Genomic DNA, 19,592 nt, shown 5'->3' with positions numbered 1-19,592 from the left:
CAATCACCAGCCCTCCAAATTGACTTACAATGAGTAAGGTATTTCTGGACACAGCAACCACACTGCTAATCCAACTTCTGCCATGTAAGTCTTGGTATTCATCTCCCTCAATGGGCTGTGCACATGGAGATAGGAAACTCCGCCCCACACAGGGCAGGAGAATTTCTTTCGGTCTGGGCTGATCGTGATCTTCCCAGCTACTAAGAAAACCCTATTAAACACATTCATTGTTACCACCAGAACAGGTCTGTCATCCATTGACAGAACTGTACCACAAGACCTTACTGAAACATTGTTCAAGCTAGTGGGTACTGCGCTCTCTCTTTCTGGTACACGTTTCCTGAACTGAGTTGGAAGATCCCATCTTAAAAAAAAAATCTGATTCTCTGCATTCACCAGTTGAGGGAGCAGAGAATATACCACTCGAGCTAGAATTCTGCCAACACATGAGATAGGGTGAGATATGGAGTGGATACCAGGTTTTACTGGGTTGGTATCATATGAACTTGATCACTGAAGCACAGAAGTGTTTAAGATGAGGATTCACAATAGGTTCCAAAAAAATTGGATTTTTGTTTCTGTGACAACTTGTTTTCCTCTTGTTTAGGGCCATCCTCATCTTCTGTTAACATTCTTCTGAAATAAGACCTTGTACATCATAGTCCTTATCCTCAGCCCAGGCCTATGACAACTTTCCTGGTACCATGCCTGCCCTGAACCTAACTTACTCCAGCAACCACATCATTGCATGCTTGCTCCAGCTTTTTCTGCACAGAACTCAGATTAAAAAAAAAAAAATTAATCCAAGAAGCAACCAGTGAATTTCCTTCTTCACAAAAGCCAATATATTACTGCCACCACAATCCTGGAAAGGATCCCTGAGAGCATGTATAAAGATTATGGCTGTCAAGTGATTAAAAAAATTAATGATTAATTGCATAATCACACTGTTAAACAATAGAATACCATTTATTTAAATGTTTTTGGATATTTTCTACATTTTCAAATATACTGATTTCAATTACCACACAGAATACAAACTGTACAGTGCTCATTTTATTTTTTTTATTACAAATATTTGCAATGTAAAAAACAAAAGAAATAGGGTTTTCAAATTTATCTAATACAAGTCCTGCAATGCAATGTCTATACCATGAAAGTTGAGCTTACAAATGTAGAATGTATAAAAAAGCCTGCATTCAAAAACAAACAATGTAAAACTTTAGAGCCTACAAATCCACTCAAACCTACTTCTTCTTCAGCCGATCATGCAAACAAACAAGTCAGTTTACATTTGCAGAAGATAATGCTGCTCACTTCTTGTTTACAATGTCACCTGAAAGTGAGAACAGGCATTCACATGGAACAGTTGTAGCTGGCATTGCAAGATATTTACGTGCCAGATGTGGTAAAGATTCATATGTCCCTTCATTCTTCAACCACCACTCCAGAGGACACGCATCCATGCTGAGTCTATGATGACGGTGCTGCTCAACAACAATCCAAAGCAGTGTGGACCAATGCTTGTTCAATTTCATCATCTGAGTCAGATGGCATCAGGAGAAAGTTGATTTTCTTTTTTGGTAGTTTGGGTTCTATAGTTTCCACATCAGAACTGGTCTTTTAAAAACTTCTGAAAGCATGCTCCACATCTTGACCCTCTCAGATTTTTGGAAGGCACTTCAGATTCTTAAAAACCTCGGGTCAAGTACTGTAGCTATGTTTAGAAAATTCACATTGGTACCTTCTTTGCATTTTGCCAAATTCGCAGTGAAACTGTTCTTAAAATGAACAACGTGCTGAGTCATCATCTGAGACTGCTATATCATGAAATAATGGCAGAATGCTGGTAAAACAATTCAGGAGACATACAATTCTCCCCGAAGGAATTCAGTCACAAATTTAAATTAATGCTTTTTTTTTTTTTTTTTTTTTTTAAATGAGCATCATCAGCATGGAAGCATGTTCTCTTCATGCTTCGGCAGCCATTCTAAAAGGCATATGAATCTTTAGCACATCTGGCACGTAAATATCTTGCAATGCCAGCTACAACAGTGCCATGCAAACACCTGCTCTCACTTTCAGGTGACATTGTAAATAAGAAGTGGGTGCCATTATGTCCGGGAAATGTAAAACTTATTTCTCTTAGCAACTGGCTGAACAAGAAGTAGGACTGAGAAGATGTGTAGACTCTAAAGTTTTACATTATTTTATTTTTAAATGCAGTTATGTAACAAAAAACCCTACATTTTTAAATTATACTTTCATGACACTACACTACTTGTATAAGGTGAATGAAAAAAAGTTTTGTTTATCATTTTTACAGTGCAAATAGTTGTAATCAAAAGTAATATAAAGTGAGCACTGTACACTTTGTATTCTGTGTTGTAACTGAAAGCGATATTTGAAAATGTACAAAAACATTCAAAATATTCAATACATTTGAATTGGTTTTCTATTGTTTAACAGTACAATTAAAACTGATTAATCATGATTAATTTTCTGAGTTAATCACGTGAGTTAACTGCGATTAATTGACAGCCATAATAAAGATCAAATGGTAATCAGAGCAGGGAAATGAAAAATGCTGACCTAAGGAAAACGTAAAAATTGCCCAAGGATGGATAAATGGGAATGCTTTAAAGGCAGCCATCATTAGGAAAGATAGATGCATCAGAGGATATCTGTTCTGCTCGTCCCTGATTCACTGAGGTTAGAAATAGGATGGAATGGGTTGCAATGCTCCAATATCAAAAAAATTGGATAATTTCATTCAGGTTGTAGCTTTTCCATGGGTTGCTGAGATGGAGAATAGGACAAAACTGTTCCTAACGTCCTTGCTCAGCTCCATCAGACAAGCCTCTACACAATATCCAATTATCTCAGTTGATCAAAACGATATGTAACCCTTTGGCTCTCAAAATGAAAGAGCCTAGCACTAACCAGGGGTCTAATTTCCAATAGGGCTAGGAGACCTGCAAATAGCTCAGGGGCAATAGAGGGCAGCTACAGACCCTGAACATGTTCTAGTTATCACTTGCAAAGAGATATTTTCTCTTGTCACACTTCACAGATAGCTTCAACTTGCCATATGACATGTATTTCCTTCTATACTGTCTGCCAGGAGGCAATATTGCAAGCTGACTTTTACGATTACTCTGAATAGCCTCAGTTTTCCATAAAGTCTCCCATTGTATCATTAAAATAACTGGGAACTTTGGGAACAGACACTAAGACAGTAGCCCCATATTCCTGCATAAAACAGATTTGAAACCCACTTTTTTCCCTTTCCTATCCAGAGAAAAGCTGCTAGGCCATACGGGTTTTAGATTGAGAGGGAACATACCTGCAACACTATCCACCTGTTTTAGCACAGATTGTGAAAGAATGCTGAGGCACTGAAATATGAACTGTCATCTGGCACTCCTATGTTTCAGCCACCTGTAAGTTTTCATGATCAAAGGAGGGGGCTGAGAATATACCTGCCTGGACTTGACTGCCTTTGGTGGGCTTATGCAATGAAGAGGCCACTCTTCCGGTTCACTCTCTCTCCAAGGTAGAAACACCTAGTCCCCTAACCACGAGAGAAGTGACTGAAGTCCCGTCACAGAGATGGACTGCTTGCCCTGGAGCTAGCTCTTTTCCAATCTTACCTGCCTCCTTTCTTGCCAGGGGAGGGGCTTAGGTTACCCACACCTGGCCTGGGCTGCATCTTGCCTAGTGGAACTAGCTCTCCAATCCTGCCTGTTTCCTTTCCTGCCTGGGGAAGAATGGCTGAGATGACCCCACTCAGACTGGGCTGTGAGGAGAAAACTATGTTCTGACCACAGAGCTGGTCAAGGCCCCCAGCTAGACACTATTTGTGGAGGAGGATAAAAGGAATGAACATAGACCCTTCCTTTTGCCTCTGGCTTTTCTCAGTGCTCGCTTGCTCTCCCTCCATGAAGCCTACAGGAGCACCAAATGCTGCATACACCTCAGAAGAGGAAACAGAGCTGAGGAGACAAATCTCCCCAGAAATCAGATGCAGCCTTGGGACATGGCTAGAAATCACAGACATAAATTATTGAAACAACCTGCTAGTCTAAAAATTTGAAATAAAGTTTGGAATTGCCCTCAGAAAAATCTCTGCAGCAGAGAAGTCTAGTTCAGCCTGCCTGCCGCTGTACAGGAATAGAAAACTGGAGAGAACTTTAGGAGATGGGTATTCACTGCTGTCAGTGACAAGCCAGGTTTTGCCCCCAAGCTGCAAGCAGGTTAAAGTACCTATTGTAACAGTTCTGTGGACCATATCACGTAGAAGACAGGCTGGACATTTAACATGGATATCAAAAATACCCAGTATTATCATAATTATAAACAGAACTAATGAAACCTAAGCAGAGAGGCCAAAGGGCAAATGACCACATGAAGTTCACTAAGCCTCTCATCTCTAAATACTGTCCCTTGAGGTCAAGGTAGAAGCAGATACACTACTGCTGTTCATACTGTACTTGTCACTTAGTTAAACAGAGGACTTCAGGCTGCAGAGATATCAATGTGGCAGCTTCCATAAACAGTATGTGTCGTGAGAAAACGATGTTCTTCTATTTTTAAAGAAGGTGATAGAGAAAAATTCTTACCAGATGTGCGCAAGTAAGTTAGAAGGCAGTCCTGTCTTTAAGAATATCTCTCTGGCTTCCACGCCAGAGACAAAACCATCCATGTCTTTGTCAGTTTTCAGGAAGATCTCATCATATTTGATTTTGTCGGCAGGTGATACAACCCACTAAGAAAAAATACCAATAAATCTCTTTGAAGACAAATGTATTTTTATCTCAAGGAACAACATAATTCTAGTTCTAAATCTCTTCAAATGACATCAGTCTTTCCAAATAAATAATGGCAATTAGACAGCTTGGAAAGATTTACTCCCAGTTGCTTGGCTCTCCCATGATCAGAACAGGTAAGACTTTTTGTCTCCATGGCTGCTTTTTGGACATACCCGAGGGCTCATTTATTTGAAGTACCAGTATATATTCCTGGCCTTTTCTCATTTCAGTTACTTACATCGGCTACCCAGTCCACTATCTATCCCGTCACACCCCACAAACACCATTAATTTGTTGGAAAATTGCTTGCTTGATGATTACTGGATTTGTCTCTGTGCCAAATCAGACAGATCTTATCTGGTTGTGTCCTTGGGCTACTATTTTGTTGAGGGTTTTTTAAGCAGTTGTCTTAATGTTTTGACCTCTGCACGAGGCTCATATGCTTTAAAATAAGCATTTTCTTACTGAAATTTAAAAAAAAATGTATACTAAGTTTTTCCTGAAGCCAAATTTGTGTAGAAGATGACTTCTAAAAAGCACTTCCAGTAAACATCTTCACAGATGGTTAAATCTATATTTGCCTTTCCCAATCTGTTAGTGACACCAGTCACATCAACTTTATGAACATATTGACAGAAATAAAACAGAAACAGCCAATAGATCAAGGTAGTCTGTATGACCCAGTTTATCTGCATAATAGGGGGAGGAATAGCTCCGTGGTTTGAGCATTGGCCTGCTAAACCCAGGGTTGTGAGTTCAATCCTTGAGAGGGCCACTTAGGGATCTGGCAAAAATTGGTCCTGCTAGTGAAGGCAGGGGGTTGGACTCAATGACCTTTCAAGGTCCCTTCCAGTTCTAGGAGATTGGTATATCTCCAATTTTTTATTTTTTTTTAAACATTTTGTTACAAGCAGTGACTGAAGAAAATACTTGAACACAAGCCAATTCTAGGACTATACCTGTGTTAGTGGTGCTTTGGCAGGTAAAATGCCCACAGGAGACGAGGACTGATGAGAATCTTTAGCAAATGTTGACAATGGGATCAACTGCACTGCTCCTGGAACACTGACAGTTTTTCTCTTGGACGGTGGCACCAAAGCTGAAGGCAAGGACATTGGCACTGGTTCCTTTTCCAAAGCACAGTACACCAAGAACATGGCCTGAACATGAAAACAAGAAGGGATGGTCACAGCATTAACCAGGGTTGTAATATTTATCCTGACTTTAAGAAGTGACCTACAGTAGTGACACCATCTAAAATTTAACAATCTTTTCAAAAGAATGAAGCAGCCTATAACTCAGAAGTGCCAGTTATCTAGCACATTCTGGGATACATTTTATAGTAAGGTTCTCAAGGATCATTTGGTCTATCCCTCTTGGTTTTTGCTTTTCATATTCCTGTCCTGTCTTGCCAATTTCAGGGGGTGGTCAAAGCCCCAGTGTCACCTCACTGTTAGAGCAGCAACTCAGCAGTTTATTCCCTTTCCTCTGTTTTCTTCAGCAGTGATGAAAAGCAGCAACCACCTACTTAAACTCAGTAACTACTTCAACAAACCAGGAAAGGAAGGATAGCTTTGAGGTTAAAGCATTGGACTGTGTGAAAGATCTGAAGATCTGGGTTCTGTTCCTGGCTCTGCCACAGGATCTTTGAGACACCTTTGGAGAAGTCACTAAATCTCTCTGTGCCTTTGTTTCTGATGTCTGAAATGGAGATAACCATGTATCCCTACCTCTCATGGATAAATTCATTAACGTATGAAGCATTCATTCCATGGGAATGAGCACCATGGAAAAGCCTATGAATAATCAAGTATAACCAGCAGGTTCAATGTTTTTATTAGAAGTGTATTGAAAACACAAGAGTCTATCAAGGTAAATTTACATTAAAAAGACATGAAATGCTTTCTGAACATTAGCCAAAGAGGCAGGGCCCAGTTATGGTTTCTCCTGCCCCTTAACTGAATATGCATCCCATCCCAAGGGAGAGCAGCACACATCTCCTTCCAAAATATCAAGCCCCAAGCAGTCCTCCTTATTCTAGAAGAGAAATATTTGATAAATCCTAATTAGGTAGTATCCTTTGACAGTCATTTCTCTTTCTCCCCAAACCCTCTCAAACTGGAGTTTATCTTTCTGTTCTCTCTGGCTTGCCACATTAAACATTAGCCTTCGAAGACTCCTTTCAAGTTCACTGCCAAGTAAACAAATCCCACACTGCAGGAGTTTAACACCTTTTAGATTAGTTTCAGAAGGTTGAGTTTGCATATTAGGAAACAATTTCAGTAGTTAAATCCCAGGCCAAGAGCACAAATTTGACTATGGAACAGAGCCAAGTGAGGCTCCACATGGCCTGGGCTCCAAGTTAAATCTCTGCAGCTGGCAGATATGGGCCAATCAGCATCCCTCCCACTACAAATGCCCAATGGGTGCCAGACACTCCAATGGCGGGGGGGATAGGGGGAGAGCTAGCTGGCTTCCTCAGCAAGTGTCTCCCTCCTTTGCTGCTGAGGAGGTCCCCCTTCACTGCCAGCCCCTTCAGCATCCCTCACTTGTTGAGGCATTTGTTCATATTCACTAGTCCCTTCCAGTTATCATTCCACTTACCAGTTCTAACCTTGATTGTGGGGTTATGCTTTAGGAAGGTTAAGATCTTAGAAAGGGTCATTTTTTAAGATGTACTAGTTCACAAAATGTTACAGACTATCCATTATGTTAATTATTTGCTTCACTTGCCTAGTATGTTATATTCACTCCTCAATTTCATGAATCAACTGTTTTAGCACTCAGTTAAAGGTGTGAAAATTACAGCACACACATATATAGAAGTTATAATTATGGCAAAGATGAATACTCCACAGGTGAGTTATTGCAGTGTACATGAAATTATGTCCACAACTACAGTTAACTGGAGATTTGAAGAGCTGATTTTAGAAGAATTTGAAACAAGTGACAGCATAGGTGAAAACTGATGGAACAGTCACAAGTAGAATATTTTGTGGGTTCCTTCTTCCGCCAGAACGATATTCCTATTTCTATCCCCTTAAATCTGCCTAAATACCCATGTTTACATGTTATATTGGCAGTTTCAGCCTCACCCTTAGAATGTTGATGCTTGTCAATAAGAAGAGAGAACGGTGTTTTCCCTAATGGCATTTTTCCCCCAAGAAATATAAAGGTTTTCATTTTGAAGTCACTGCTAAACTTTCAATATTTGACACTATATTATTGAGTCAGTTTCTAGAAGCCCAAAATTAAAGACAAGCTCTTAGCATATATATCTACTAGTTTCCTTTATACAGTTCTGAAAGGTTCCAGAGTAGCAGCCGTGTTAGTCTGTATCCTCAAAAAGAACAGGAGTACTTGTGGCACCTTAGAGACTAACAAATTTCTCTTAGGTGCCACAAGTACTCCTGTTCTTTTTACAGTTCTGAAAGTTTACCTCATTTTTCAAAAGGCTTACACAGAGGAATGAGTTTTAAAATATTGTATTAATAAACGCATATATCTGAACCTTTGTACTATTAATACTATTCATTTCTCTAACTGAAAAACAAACACTTCCTCCACCCTGATTACATGGTTCTTTCCTCTCCATTTGACCTAAGTGCTGAACACACACCCTTGACTAATTCAACATCGGTGCAAGACTACAACAGGTTTTACTTACTCTCAGAATTAAAATGAGAGTGAGCTTCTTTTTAATCTCATTTGTATCCATGTAAAGTCAACTTTTCAACTACTGAAGTGAAACTAAAAACTTATGCAGAACCAAAAGACTGGCCCCAAAACAGTGGGAGATGAAAAATGAGCAATATGAAGAGTCAGTGTTTTATGCTCTTTTATATCAGTTTTTCCAGCTGCTGAATTTGGTCACCGAATATCAATGCAGAATACGTTTTTGAATTCAAGAACGGTGTTGTTGATCGCATATCTACCTTGAGAGCACTACTCCTCACCTCAAGTGCCAGTATTAGGATATTTGGTTGGACCTGTAAAACAATTTTTCCGTATCTCTGCTCCTAAATGGAATCAATTTCTGTCCAGTATGTACAGAGCCAATACAAGAACATGGGGAGGGTTAAAATAATTCTGTGCTTGCTATCACATTTCAAGATTGCTAGATCCTACCCCACTGGCCTCCCAAGGAAAACCTCTCTTTTTATTCATTTGAAGTAGCAGCATTTAATATCATATGCCATGAAAGACTCGTCTAATGAAAAGAAGACAGGAATTCACAAAAGTGTTAGAGAGTTACATACAAGTCTGAAAAAGATAAATCTGATAAGGATTTCTTGCTGTGACAAGTATGTGTACCTACTGGTGAAAGTTACAATACATAAAAAACCCACCATATATAAAATTCTCTCTCCAAACAGAACTACAGAAATCCTAGACAAGAAAAACGACCTGGAATGAGACTCCAACACCTTCCACAAGAGAAGGGAGCACTTTATGTTCAAATGGTTTCTATCCAAAGAAGGGAAGCTATGCTTGAACTCCAGCAGGGATGCAACGTCCTTTGAAAAGAACATTCAAAAGAGCCCTTTGAAATAGACCAACAACCTTGTACGCTCACATGATAACTGAAGGGAACTCTGTCTCATGATTTGTAGACTAAAAAAAGCTATATTTTTAATTAATGGGTACATGTACTAGATTTATGAATATGACCAAACATCTTAAATGCTAAAACCTTTAGCAGTTCACTCTCACAAGTGATTTCTATACAAAAAGAGGACACTGACCTGGCAGGTGCGGGAGGCAGAAGAGCAAAAATAGTACAAACAATGGAAACTGATGGGAATTTAGACTGCCACGGTGGCACGAGCTAGGATAATGAACAGGGCCGCCCAGAGGATTCAGGGTGTCTGGGGCAAAGTGAGGGAGCTGCGGCACTTATACTCACCTGGCAGTGATCCAGGTCTTCGTCAGCATTTCGGTGGCAGGGGGCCCTTCAGTTGCTCGGCGTTTTCAGCAGCACTGATGGGCCCCCCGCCGCCGAAATGCCAGCTGCAATTCCGGACCGCCGCTGGGCCAGAGGTCGCAGGGCCCCTGTGGGGCCCGGGGCAAATTGCCCAGCTTGTCCCCCGCCCCTCCCCACCTCCCAGGCGGCCCTGATAATGAACAAAAAAAAGGAGAAGTGAATGAACAGATATGGAGTCTTAACCTAGCACTTCCAATGCTTGGCTTTTGTTATTAGGTTTGCAGACTTATGAAACTAAATGAAACAGTGTACTTACAACTGCAAATTCATCTCGATCCAACATTCCATCATGGTCAATGTCACTTAGTTCCCAAACCTAAGAGAACCAAAATATATAGGTGATTGGCGACCAACCCCCATACATGCAGTATCAAACAGCAGAATCAAAACTTCTATCTGGTTTCAGATTTTAATAATACTCATCAACCCTCACAAACAGGAGGGACCACAGGACATTGAAATTTTCCCTCAGCACTAGTTTTCAGTTAGCCATGTGCATTTGGATTAAATTGTATAAGGCCACGTCCAGACTAGGAATTAAAATCGATTTTAGATACGCAACTTCAGCTACGAGAATAACGTAGCTGAAGTCGAATTTCTAAAATCGAGGTACTCACCAGTCTGGACGGCGCTGCATCGATGTCCGCGGCTCTCCGTGTCGATTCCGGAACTCCGTTCGGATTGATGGAGTTCCGGAATCGATGTAAGCGCACTCGGGGATCGATACACCGCGTCCAGACGAGACGCGATATATCGATCCCCGAGCAATCGATTTTAACCCGCCGATGCCGCGGGTTAGTCTGGACGAGGGCTAAGAAAGCTATTTTCTGAAGGTGCAGAGAAACAGTAGGATAACATCATTCTCCTTCAAATTAAATGTTAAAATATACATAATGAAGTGGTACAATACATTAAAAGGGAGACTAATGTGGCAATTTTACAGAATAACTGCAAAGATATCCTTTGAAACAAAATACACATTTATCAGTTTGTTTTACAGTAAGGTAACTGTACCTTTTTAGAAGCAGGGGAAAAGCTACATGCTACATGTGAAAAAATCTGAAGTGTTTTACATATATACAATTAAATAAATAATCTATAAATACAATACCTCTGGAGTAAGGCTGCAAGTCTGTCAAGGAGGTCACAGATTCCACTACTTTTGTGGTGGCTGGTGCTTGCTTAGGGGCTTCCCGAGCTGGGCAGTCCGTGGGCCAGCAGCAGTTTGGGTGCGTGGGAGAGGGCTCAGAGCGGGGGGGGGGGGGTACGGGCGGTGCTTACCTCAGGGTGGGGGCTCCCTAGCTCCCACTGGGCAAGGCCCTTCAGCTCCTAGGCAGTAGGGGGTTCGGGGGGGAAGCTCTGCACCACACACTGCTGGCACCCACAGGCCCTGCCCCTGAAGCGCTCATTTGCTACTGTTCCTGGCCAATGGGAGCTGCGGCAGCCAGCGTTTGTGGCAGGAGCAGCGCATTGGAGCCCCCGGCCCCTCTGCTGCTTAGGAATGTAAAGCCGAGTAGGGAGCCGCAGCCAGCCCCACCAACCCTCCCCTGGCCACCGGAGGGGCCCCACTCCCGGGACACAATGGTCCTGGCCGGCCCTCTTCCCAAAGCACCGGTGGGGTCTGGGCCTCCTCCCCCAGTACCCACAGCCCCCCGGGGTCCCCTCCGCCCCAGGCATAGCCCCACACCCAAGTTTTAATCACAGCTAGTTTTTGTAAGAGTCACGGACAGGTCATGATTTTTTGTTTACTGCCCATGACTTTTACTAAAAATACCCATGACTAAAACGTATCCTTACTCATCAGTTGCATTTTTATTACTCAAGATATTAAACCTGAATACCCAGACATTTCTCTAATTAGTACAGTTATCTTTATTATTCAAAAAAAATCAAGTCAGTAGCCCACTAATTTTAGTTGGAATGATATTCTTACTCTTCCTAGGACATCCACCGGCAGTTTGGAGTTTAGCAGCACAGGTTTCACCTTATCTCCTGACAACAATCCATTCACAGGACTCAGACTGTCAAAGATAGCATCATATTTGGCCTTTTCTTCCAGCTGAGAGAGCAGAAGATAAACAGATTTATTATATTGGTAATGGGAACACTTTTAGAACAAAGCACACATAACCCAAGAGAACCACAAGTACTGTACAGGTAAGTAACCATTTATTCAAGTGCTTGTGCATGTATTATCCCACTCTAGGTGCATCCCAACCAGTGCTTCTATGGTGGTGGGAACTCTGAGTCTACTTTAACAGAGACTGAAAGACTCTTTCCAAAATTAGCATCTCTTCTGGGTGCCTCAATTGTGTAATGTTGTGCAAACGTGCATATAGTCTAGAGGTACTACTCTGCAAATGTCTCTGACTGGAACACTTCTCAAGAAAGCCTCAGAGGTAGCCTGGGCACTGATAGAATGCACAGTAATTTGTGGTGGTGGTGGGTGTTTGAGGTCATAATAAGTCCTAATATATGAGGAGATCCCATGAGAAAGTTTGTACTGTTGCAGTCGGTCCTCTCATTTTTTCTGCATATGCTAGAGAGAGTCTTGCAGAGGACCTAAAAGTCTTTAGTTCTATTAACACAGAATGAAAGACCTCTACAGACGTCTGAAGTGCATAGTTTCTCTTTATCCCTGTGACTATGAGATTTTGGAAAGAAACTCAGTAGATGTATCACTTGATTTAGAAGAAATTATACCACCTTTGATAGGAATTTTAGATGAGGTCTTAAGGAAACATTATAGAACATTGTGTTAAGGGGTCCCCCCACCAAAGCTTGTCGCTCTCCCAGTGGATGTGACTACTATAGATAAGCTATTCTAGCTGATAAAAGAGCAGAAGGCTAAAAGCTCAAAACGTAGTGATTTAAAACCTGAAAAGGGGAAAGAAAAAACAAACCAACAGGTGAATGAACCCAAGATTAAACTAGTGCTTTAATGGTGGATAAACCCTCACATCCTTTATAAAGCCTCTCAACCATAGAGTGGGAAAACACAGACTGCCTTTGTATAGGTGGGTGAATGGTAGCAATGGCTGCCAGGTGAACTTTTATCTAGCTCAGAAAAATGCCTGATTCTTCTAAAACGTTCTGAATCTGCAATGTGGATGGAGACAACTGATGATGGTGTGCCCGGATGGGTAACCAGTCTGTCTAGTGGAATGCTTCCTGCTGCTGATTAACATATTTTTAACTGCTTGAGAACAGACTCTCTGATAGTAGCCACTCTACATCCATGCCTTGGCGAGGAGAATGCACAGGTTGAGGTGTGTGAACCTGGCCGTAATGCTGTGATATGTCCTGGTTAACATGCAAGGTAACTGGAAGTTGAATCAATAAGCTTCACGTATCTGAGGACCAGTATTGTCTCAGCCAGGCCAGGACTAGGAGAATCATCCTGGCTTGTTCTTGCTTTAGCTTTCTGATAATCCTGGAAATCATTTGGAGCAGAGGATACATGTATAGAAGCTCCAATTCCTTTCCATAGGGGAGCAGGAATGCATCTATCACAGAATTCAGGTGCTGACCAGCCCTGAAACAGAAGCAGCTGCATTTCTTCTTGTTTCTCCAAAGCAGCACCACCTCCTCACATAAGAGATTTGACACTGCTCCACGTTGTTAGTTGAAGTAACACACTGTGGTCATATTGTCCATCATCTTTCAAGATATAGTGCTCATGACAGACAGCAGAAAGACTTGGGATACATGAATTATAGCCCTCAGTTCCAAGACATGTATAAGGCTGATTCTGGAGACCATGAGTCTACACTTCATCTAGGTGCGCTCAGCCAGCCAATAGTGGATATGTCCATCACTAAAGTTTCTCACAGGAAGAGAGTGAAGGTGGGGTAGAGCAAGTAAAATACCCCCTTTGCAGACGTTTTCCAGACTCACGCACCAGCTTAACGTTAGGATTTGAGCAGGTATGTTAATCAGCCTGTCCAGAAGATGCTTGCTTGGGTGATACGTGGACTTCAATCAGCTTTGCTGGGACCGCAGGCAAACTCAGACCCATGTGGAAAGCCATTTGTCTAAGCAAGGTGAGGCAGGATCTCGTTCTCAGGTGAGCCTAGCCTAATGCACAGGGTTAAAATGGAACAGAACCTTTCTTAAGGTGGACAGGCAGTTCATGTTGTTGAGCCAACTCCAATGAACTCAATTCTCTGAAATGGAGACAATGTTGGGCAGCCAGTCCAAGCCATTGCCCATGCTATCCCTGGTTAGGTAGAGCTAACACATCTATCTACCCAAGCTGGGCAGCACGCTCCCAGATGCAGTGCAGATGTACCCTTATATCTAAGATGGGCCTCAGACACCCCATCTTTTTGGCGATGAGGAAGCTACAGGAATAAAATAACCTTTCTCTGTGGTGTGGACAGATCTCCTCTGGAGCTCTTAGATCAAGAGGAGATTGTACCTCTTGAAGCAGTATATTTTTGAGAGAGAGATATGCGGAAGATGGATAGAGCTTAAGGCATTGACTGAAAATGAATGATGTATCCCAATTCCAGTGTCTAGAACACAACGATCTGAAATTAAGGCATTCCAGACATTGCAGAAATGGTACAACTGATTTCCAAAGGTGGAAGATGAGTCAGGAAGATCCGTTGTGAGTTGGACGCTGCTACAACTCTCAACATACCTTAACAGCCCATGGGATGTCGGCTGATGCTGTTCCACTGATTAGTAATGGGCTACCAGTATCAGTCTAATGGAAAACAGATCAAACAAAAAATATATTACTTGCAAAGGGAAAACTGAGTTTCAAGACTTTTCCACTCATCTGAATGGGCCCTGCAATCCATAATCACATTTTAATCAATCAACTAATGACGGAACAATAATTTAGAAGAAGCAATTCAAAGTGGCATGTTCTCTTCATATTCAAAGTAACATCAAAGCCGCCTTAATGTATAGCTGTACCATATTCCTTCAATGAAAAAGAAACAGATTTTAATCATCTCTACTTCTAACAATCCAAAGAAAAATAAATAGTAAAACTGGACTGTTACACACCTTGTGGGTTATAAGCAGTACAAATGTCACTTTTTAATTTTTGATGTAGTTGGTGCTCATGAAAATGAGGGAATAGCAGCACCAGAGTTGGCCACAGTGTGACCAGATGCCATGGAAGCTTTCCCACTCAATCTTCTAAGTGCAACTTCATGGTTGCCTTCAACATCCTTGTCTTAGGATTTTTGAAAACTAGAAAAAGTTCAACAGCAATGCTAACAAAAATTATTCACTATGGTCTAAATTAACATTTTCTCTTGTGACCCAAGCAGGATTTTAACCCAAATCTCCAGTAGAGCTAGACTAATGTACTCACTGTTGCACAAAAAGTCCATTTTTCAATAGCACTAAGATTGCCCAGTGAAGATGCTGCATATAAAACACTAAACCTTCCCAACTATTAGCTTAAAGTACTTAAGTTTACTGAGCTGATACTTTTTAAAAACAAATAAATAATAAAAAAAGATCTTACAAATCTAGGTGGAGGAACAGGCAAATTAAGACTACTCAGGGAAACGTCCAATCCATTCTGTGCACAGGCCACTAGTCGCAAAGCCACAAAAAACTCCTATAGAGGAAAAACATAAAATTTTTAAAGGATTTACTATACAAAAGTAATTTAAAAACTCAATTGAAGAGCTGACAATTTACAATTCTTCTACACTGGCACATTTCTTAACAGGATTCATCTTGTTAAACTAATACTTATTACTAAGCTTTAATTTATTTCAAATGACTTACAGTAACATTAAAAATAATCAATCATTACACATTAACAACTCTAGAAAACCTTAACACTTTATTGAAAGGTCTGCCAAAATATTTAACGGTGCAGCAAGGAAGGAATGCTCTACTGAATGAAGCTCTGGTCACCAAGATAAAAGAGTTTTAGTGCATTCATGCCGAGAGAGATAACAAGGACTAATTTTTTACACTATATATTCTTGGAAATGGGAGGTACAACAGTATCTTCAGAAATATCTTAATATCCTCAAAAAGGGCTCAAACAACATAGCAATCCATCTTGAGGGGCAACACACAGCCTTAACAGATTAAGCTATGAGGCAGCTTTGGGGCAGGAAGGTGGGACAAGTGTTCTCAGATGAAAATTTTGTCCTCCATAAGCCGTTCTCTTTCCATGCCTTGGTCTCTGCCTGTTTATCACCATATATTTACTGGATTGGAGGACCATCTCGTATTGTCAGATAGAATTTCAAATTTAAGAGACATTTGCTTGAAGATTTATTAGGTATGTGTCAGTTGATTCTTTAACATTACTAAGGGCAGGCTACACTTAAAATGTGGCAGCCACCCTTCAGCAACCAATCATCCTTTCCTGTGGAGCTGTGCTACTACCACCAACATGATCTTTGAGAAGCCCCGAGAGGCTAATGATAGGCCGAAGGGGAGCACTCTGTATTGGAAGTGATCCTGGCCAAGAATAAAGCAGAAAACCATTTGTGGGATGGGTGGATAATAATGTGGAAATATGGACATTGAAAGTTGAGTTCTGAGAACCAATCCCCTTTCTCTAGTGATAAAATTATCACTGCAAGTGTCATCATTTTGAATTTCTGTGCCTTCACATAGGTGTTGAGTAGTCTCAGGTTTAGGATGGGTCTCCAACCTCCACTCTCTTTTGGTACCAGGAAGCACATTGAATAAAACATCTTCCCTCTGTGCAGCATGGGGACTAGTTGTACAGCTCCCAAGCATAAGAGAGAGTTTATTTCTTGATAAAGCCTGCTCTTGTGACAGGGGTCCTCCTGAAGAGGGATGGGGAAGGGGGGTTAATTGGTGGAAGTGAAGTAAAGCGGATGGTGTAACCTGTGGAGATCTCCAAAACCCAGTTGTCCATAGTAATTAACTCCCAGGCTCATGTGAAATAATGGAGGTAATCAACTAAGGGAGGAAGGCTGGTGAATCAATGCAGCAGAAGAGGATGAGGATGGAGGTTCAAACCCTTGACCAATCGGTCAAAATTACTTCTTGGAGGTAGACTGCAGTAAGGCTGAGAAAAGGACTGTTTCCTTCTCTGAAATCTCTATCTTCTCTAGTGTGGCTCATATGACCTCTGGCAGGTGGGGAATTGGATGGGGTGGGATCTCTGGGCCATCTGAGACTTGCTGAGTTTTCTCTTGTAGGTGGGAGTATAGATACCAAGTGAATGCAAGGTTGCTCTAGAGTTCTTTGATGTTTGCAGGGACTAGTCTGTGCTATGTGCAAATTCAGACCCATCAAAAGAAAGGTCCTCAACTGTACTCTGAACCTCCTTCAGGAATCCAGAGAGCTGGAGCCAGGAGGCTCTTTTCATCACCACCACTGTAGCAACTGAACAAGCAGAAATATCAGCGATGTCATAGGAGGCTTGTAGTGTTGTCCCGGCAAGAAGTTGGCCCTCCATGATAATTACCTGGAACTGTTCTCTGTGTTGTACTGGGAGAGGGTCAACAAATGAGGTCAGCTTGGTGTAGTTTCCATGGTTGTATTTTGCCATCAAGGCCTGACAATTGGCAATTCTAAATTGTAGGGAGACTGAGGAGTAAGGTTTTCTCCCTAGTAAATCCAGGCACTTGTGGTCTTTGTCGTGAGGTGTGGATTTAGCATGGTGCTGCCTACCACTACCAAGGAGTTAGGGGAAGGATGGGAAAACTGATTCCTTTGCTAGGACATACTACTTTTTATCTACTCTTTTGCATGTAGGCATAATAAAAGCTGGGGTGTGCTTCACTAACAAGCAAGGCTATACAGGTTGATGAGGGTGAGTGGAGGAGGTTGAACAGCTTATGATGAGGCTCTAACCACCTCGAGAGGAATCTGCAATACTCTTGACCAGGTCCTGGAAAATGTTTAAAAGAAACTGCTGGGGTTGGAGTGGGAGGCATGACTGCTTCATCAAGAGATGAAGAGGAGATATTGGCCATAGAGGAGATCCTTTCACTGGCTCTAGCCTCCTGGAGGGAGTAGGTGATGCCTCTCTATGGCGGGTGGCACTTAATGCTCTAGAAAATTGTTAGTAACCAGCCATCCAATATGGCCAGGGAGGAGGTGCATAGGGCATGGGAGGAGGCACTCAAGGGTACTCACACCAGCAAGGCATTGGTGGTAAATGTGGGCTATGAACAACTGCAGCTTCAGCAGAGATGTGTGGGAAAGGACTTCTCTAGGAGTGAGGAGGAGAGCCCTGAACTGACATCTGGAAGACAGAGGCAAGGTCTTCATCAGAATCCTCTTCCTCAAGTTCACTCAGGAATGGTGGAGCACTAGGAGAGGTCTGAGGTAATAGCTGGTATTGGGCAAAGTTCAGACAAGCTGGATGTTCTCGGTACCAACAGCATTTTGGAGCTCAGAAGCAGAGAATCAGATGTCTCAGATACAGCCAGGTCCCAGGGAAAATGGAATTCCTGCTGTACCACGAGGGTAATCAGTACTGAAGCTGAAGTCTGAGGTGAAGTAGTCGTGGCTGAGGCCGGCTATGCCCTATGTATGGTACCACAGGGATTGGGAGCTCAGAGGGAAGCGCAGTTGCTGACAGTACCGAAGGTCTTGTGTGCTCCAAGGGAGGCATGGTAGGAGCCCGAGTGGGCTTCTTCAGTACCAAGGAAGAGCTCTTCTTGTCACCTTGATCCAATAACAGTCCAGATGGTCTCTGGTCCCATGGCTTTGCCACCTTGCAGTCTAGCTATGCCCTGGGTAAGAAGGCTCAACAGTACCCAATTGTAGTGCCGGGGTAGCTGAGGAAACTGATGACCTCAGCTTTTTAGAGATGGGTGCTCTATCTGGTGAATGCATGGTATGTTCTTTCAATGGCTTATGAGAGGACTCCAGTCTTCCTCTTAGATGACCTAGAACTGTGGGGCTCCGAGGCAGCAGCTTGTGTGGGGACTGACATACTGGGAGGAGGGGTGTGTGTGGCGGGGGGTGTCGGATCCCTTGGCCTGGCTTGGAGGCCAGATGCAGAGAGCTCTCCATCATGAGAAGGCAGAGCTTTCTCTATATTTTTTCTGGCTCTTGATTTCAATGCCAGACAAAAAGTTGCACTTCTGGAGGAACACGCAATTCTCAAACGTAACAGATACAGTGTGAGTGTCTGTCACGGACCGGAACTGCTTTCCAGCAAGACAGGCAGCGCTTGAAGCCAAGAGAACCAGGCACTATATCTCAGTAAGTAGAAATCTAAATACTATGTAGAGAAAATGAAACTTTTTTTTTAAAGAAAGAAGCTATATCACAAGTATTTACAAACTATGGAAAGCTAGTACTAACACTACTACCAACCATCAGTAAAAGAAAAAAATAGAGTTGAGGAAATCACAGCAGGACAACTGGTAAAGCTCCGTCTCAGGCTGAGAAGGAACTGAGGGTGGTTAGCCCCCATAGAGCTATATAACAACGGGAGGGGGCACAAGAATGACTGACTACCATGCATGTGTGGGCCAAATGGATACTGCTATGAGAAATTTCTGCTCAAAGGCGTAGGGGGCACTAGCACACTGAGAAAGAAGCAACCATAGAGACACTGACTGAAGAACTTTAAGTTCTTCCTGATTATAGCATCACAGTTTTCAATGTATTATATTGTATAGTGACACGGAGGCCAGGTAGGAATGGTGAAATCAACACCAGTGAATTGTGTTTTTCATATTCATTGTGGGTGACATTCAAACTAGAAATATTAGCTTTTTTGTAGGAAGAGTTAGGTTTAAAAATCATTGATCCTTGTTTCTAACAAAACAAACTACTGCATTCCTAAGGAAATTCTGTATTTCTCTGAAGTCTAG

At 42.0% G+C, this 19,592-nt stretch overlaps 1 protein-coding gene across 7 annotated transcripts in view; it reads right to left on the bottom strand.

The window, feature by feature from the left end:
* The window catches only part of EPS15 (epidermal growth factor receptor pathway substrate 15), a 103,892-nt gene that overhangs the window by 60,680 nt on the left and 23,620 nt on the right, over positions 1 to 19,592 (bottom strand). For all 7 annotated transcript variants that reach the window (XM_030571766.1, XM_030571771.1, XM_030571767.1 and 4 more), the window contains 6 exons: positions 15,284 to 15,379; positions 14,441 to 14,506; positions 11,729 to 11,854; positions 10,052 to 10,111; positions 5,771 to 5,971; positions 4,623 to 4,768 (listed from right to left, as the gene is read on the bottom strand). In XM_030571766.1, coding sequence (XP_030427626.1) covers positions 4,623 to 4,768; positions 5,771 to 5,971; positions 10,052 to 10,111; positions 11,729 to 11,854; positions 14,441 to 14,506; positions 15,284 to 15,379 — 695 coding nt within the window. The remainder of the gene's footprint in view (positions 1 to 4,622; positions 4,769 to 5,770; positions 5,972 to 10,051; positions 10,112 to 11,728; positions 11,855 to 14,440; positions 14,507 to 15,283; positions 15,380 to 19,592) is intronic.

The sequence above is a fragment of the Gopherus evgoodei genome, chromosome 8, assembly GCF_007399415.2.
Source record: "Gopherus evgoodei ecotype Sinaloan lineage chromosome 8, rGopEvg1_v1.p, whole genome shotgun sequence".
Taxonomy (NCBI): domain Eukaryota; kingdom Metazoa; phylum Chordata; order Testudines; family Testudinidae; genus Gopherus; species Gopherus evgoodei.
This window is presented reverse-complemented; position numbering and strand designations above follow the sequence as displayed.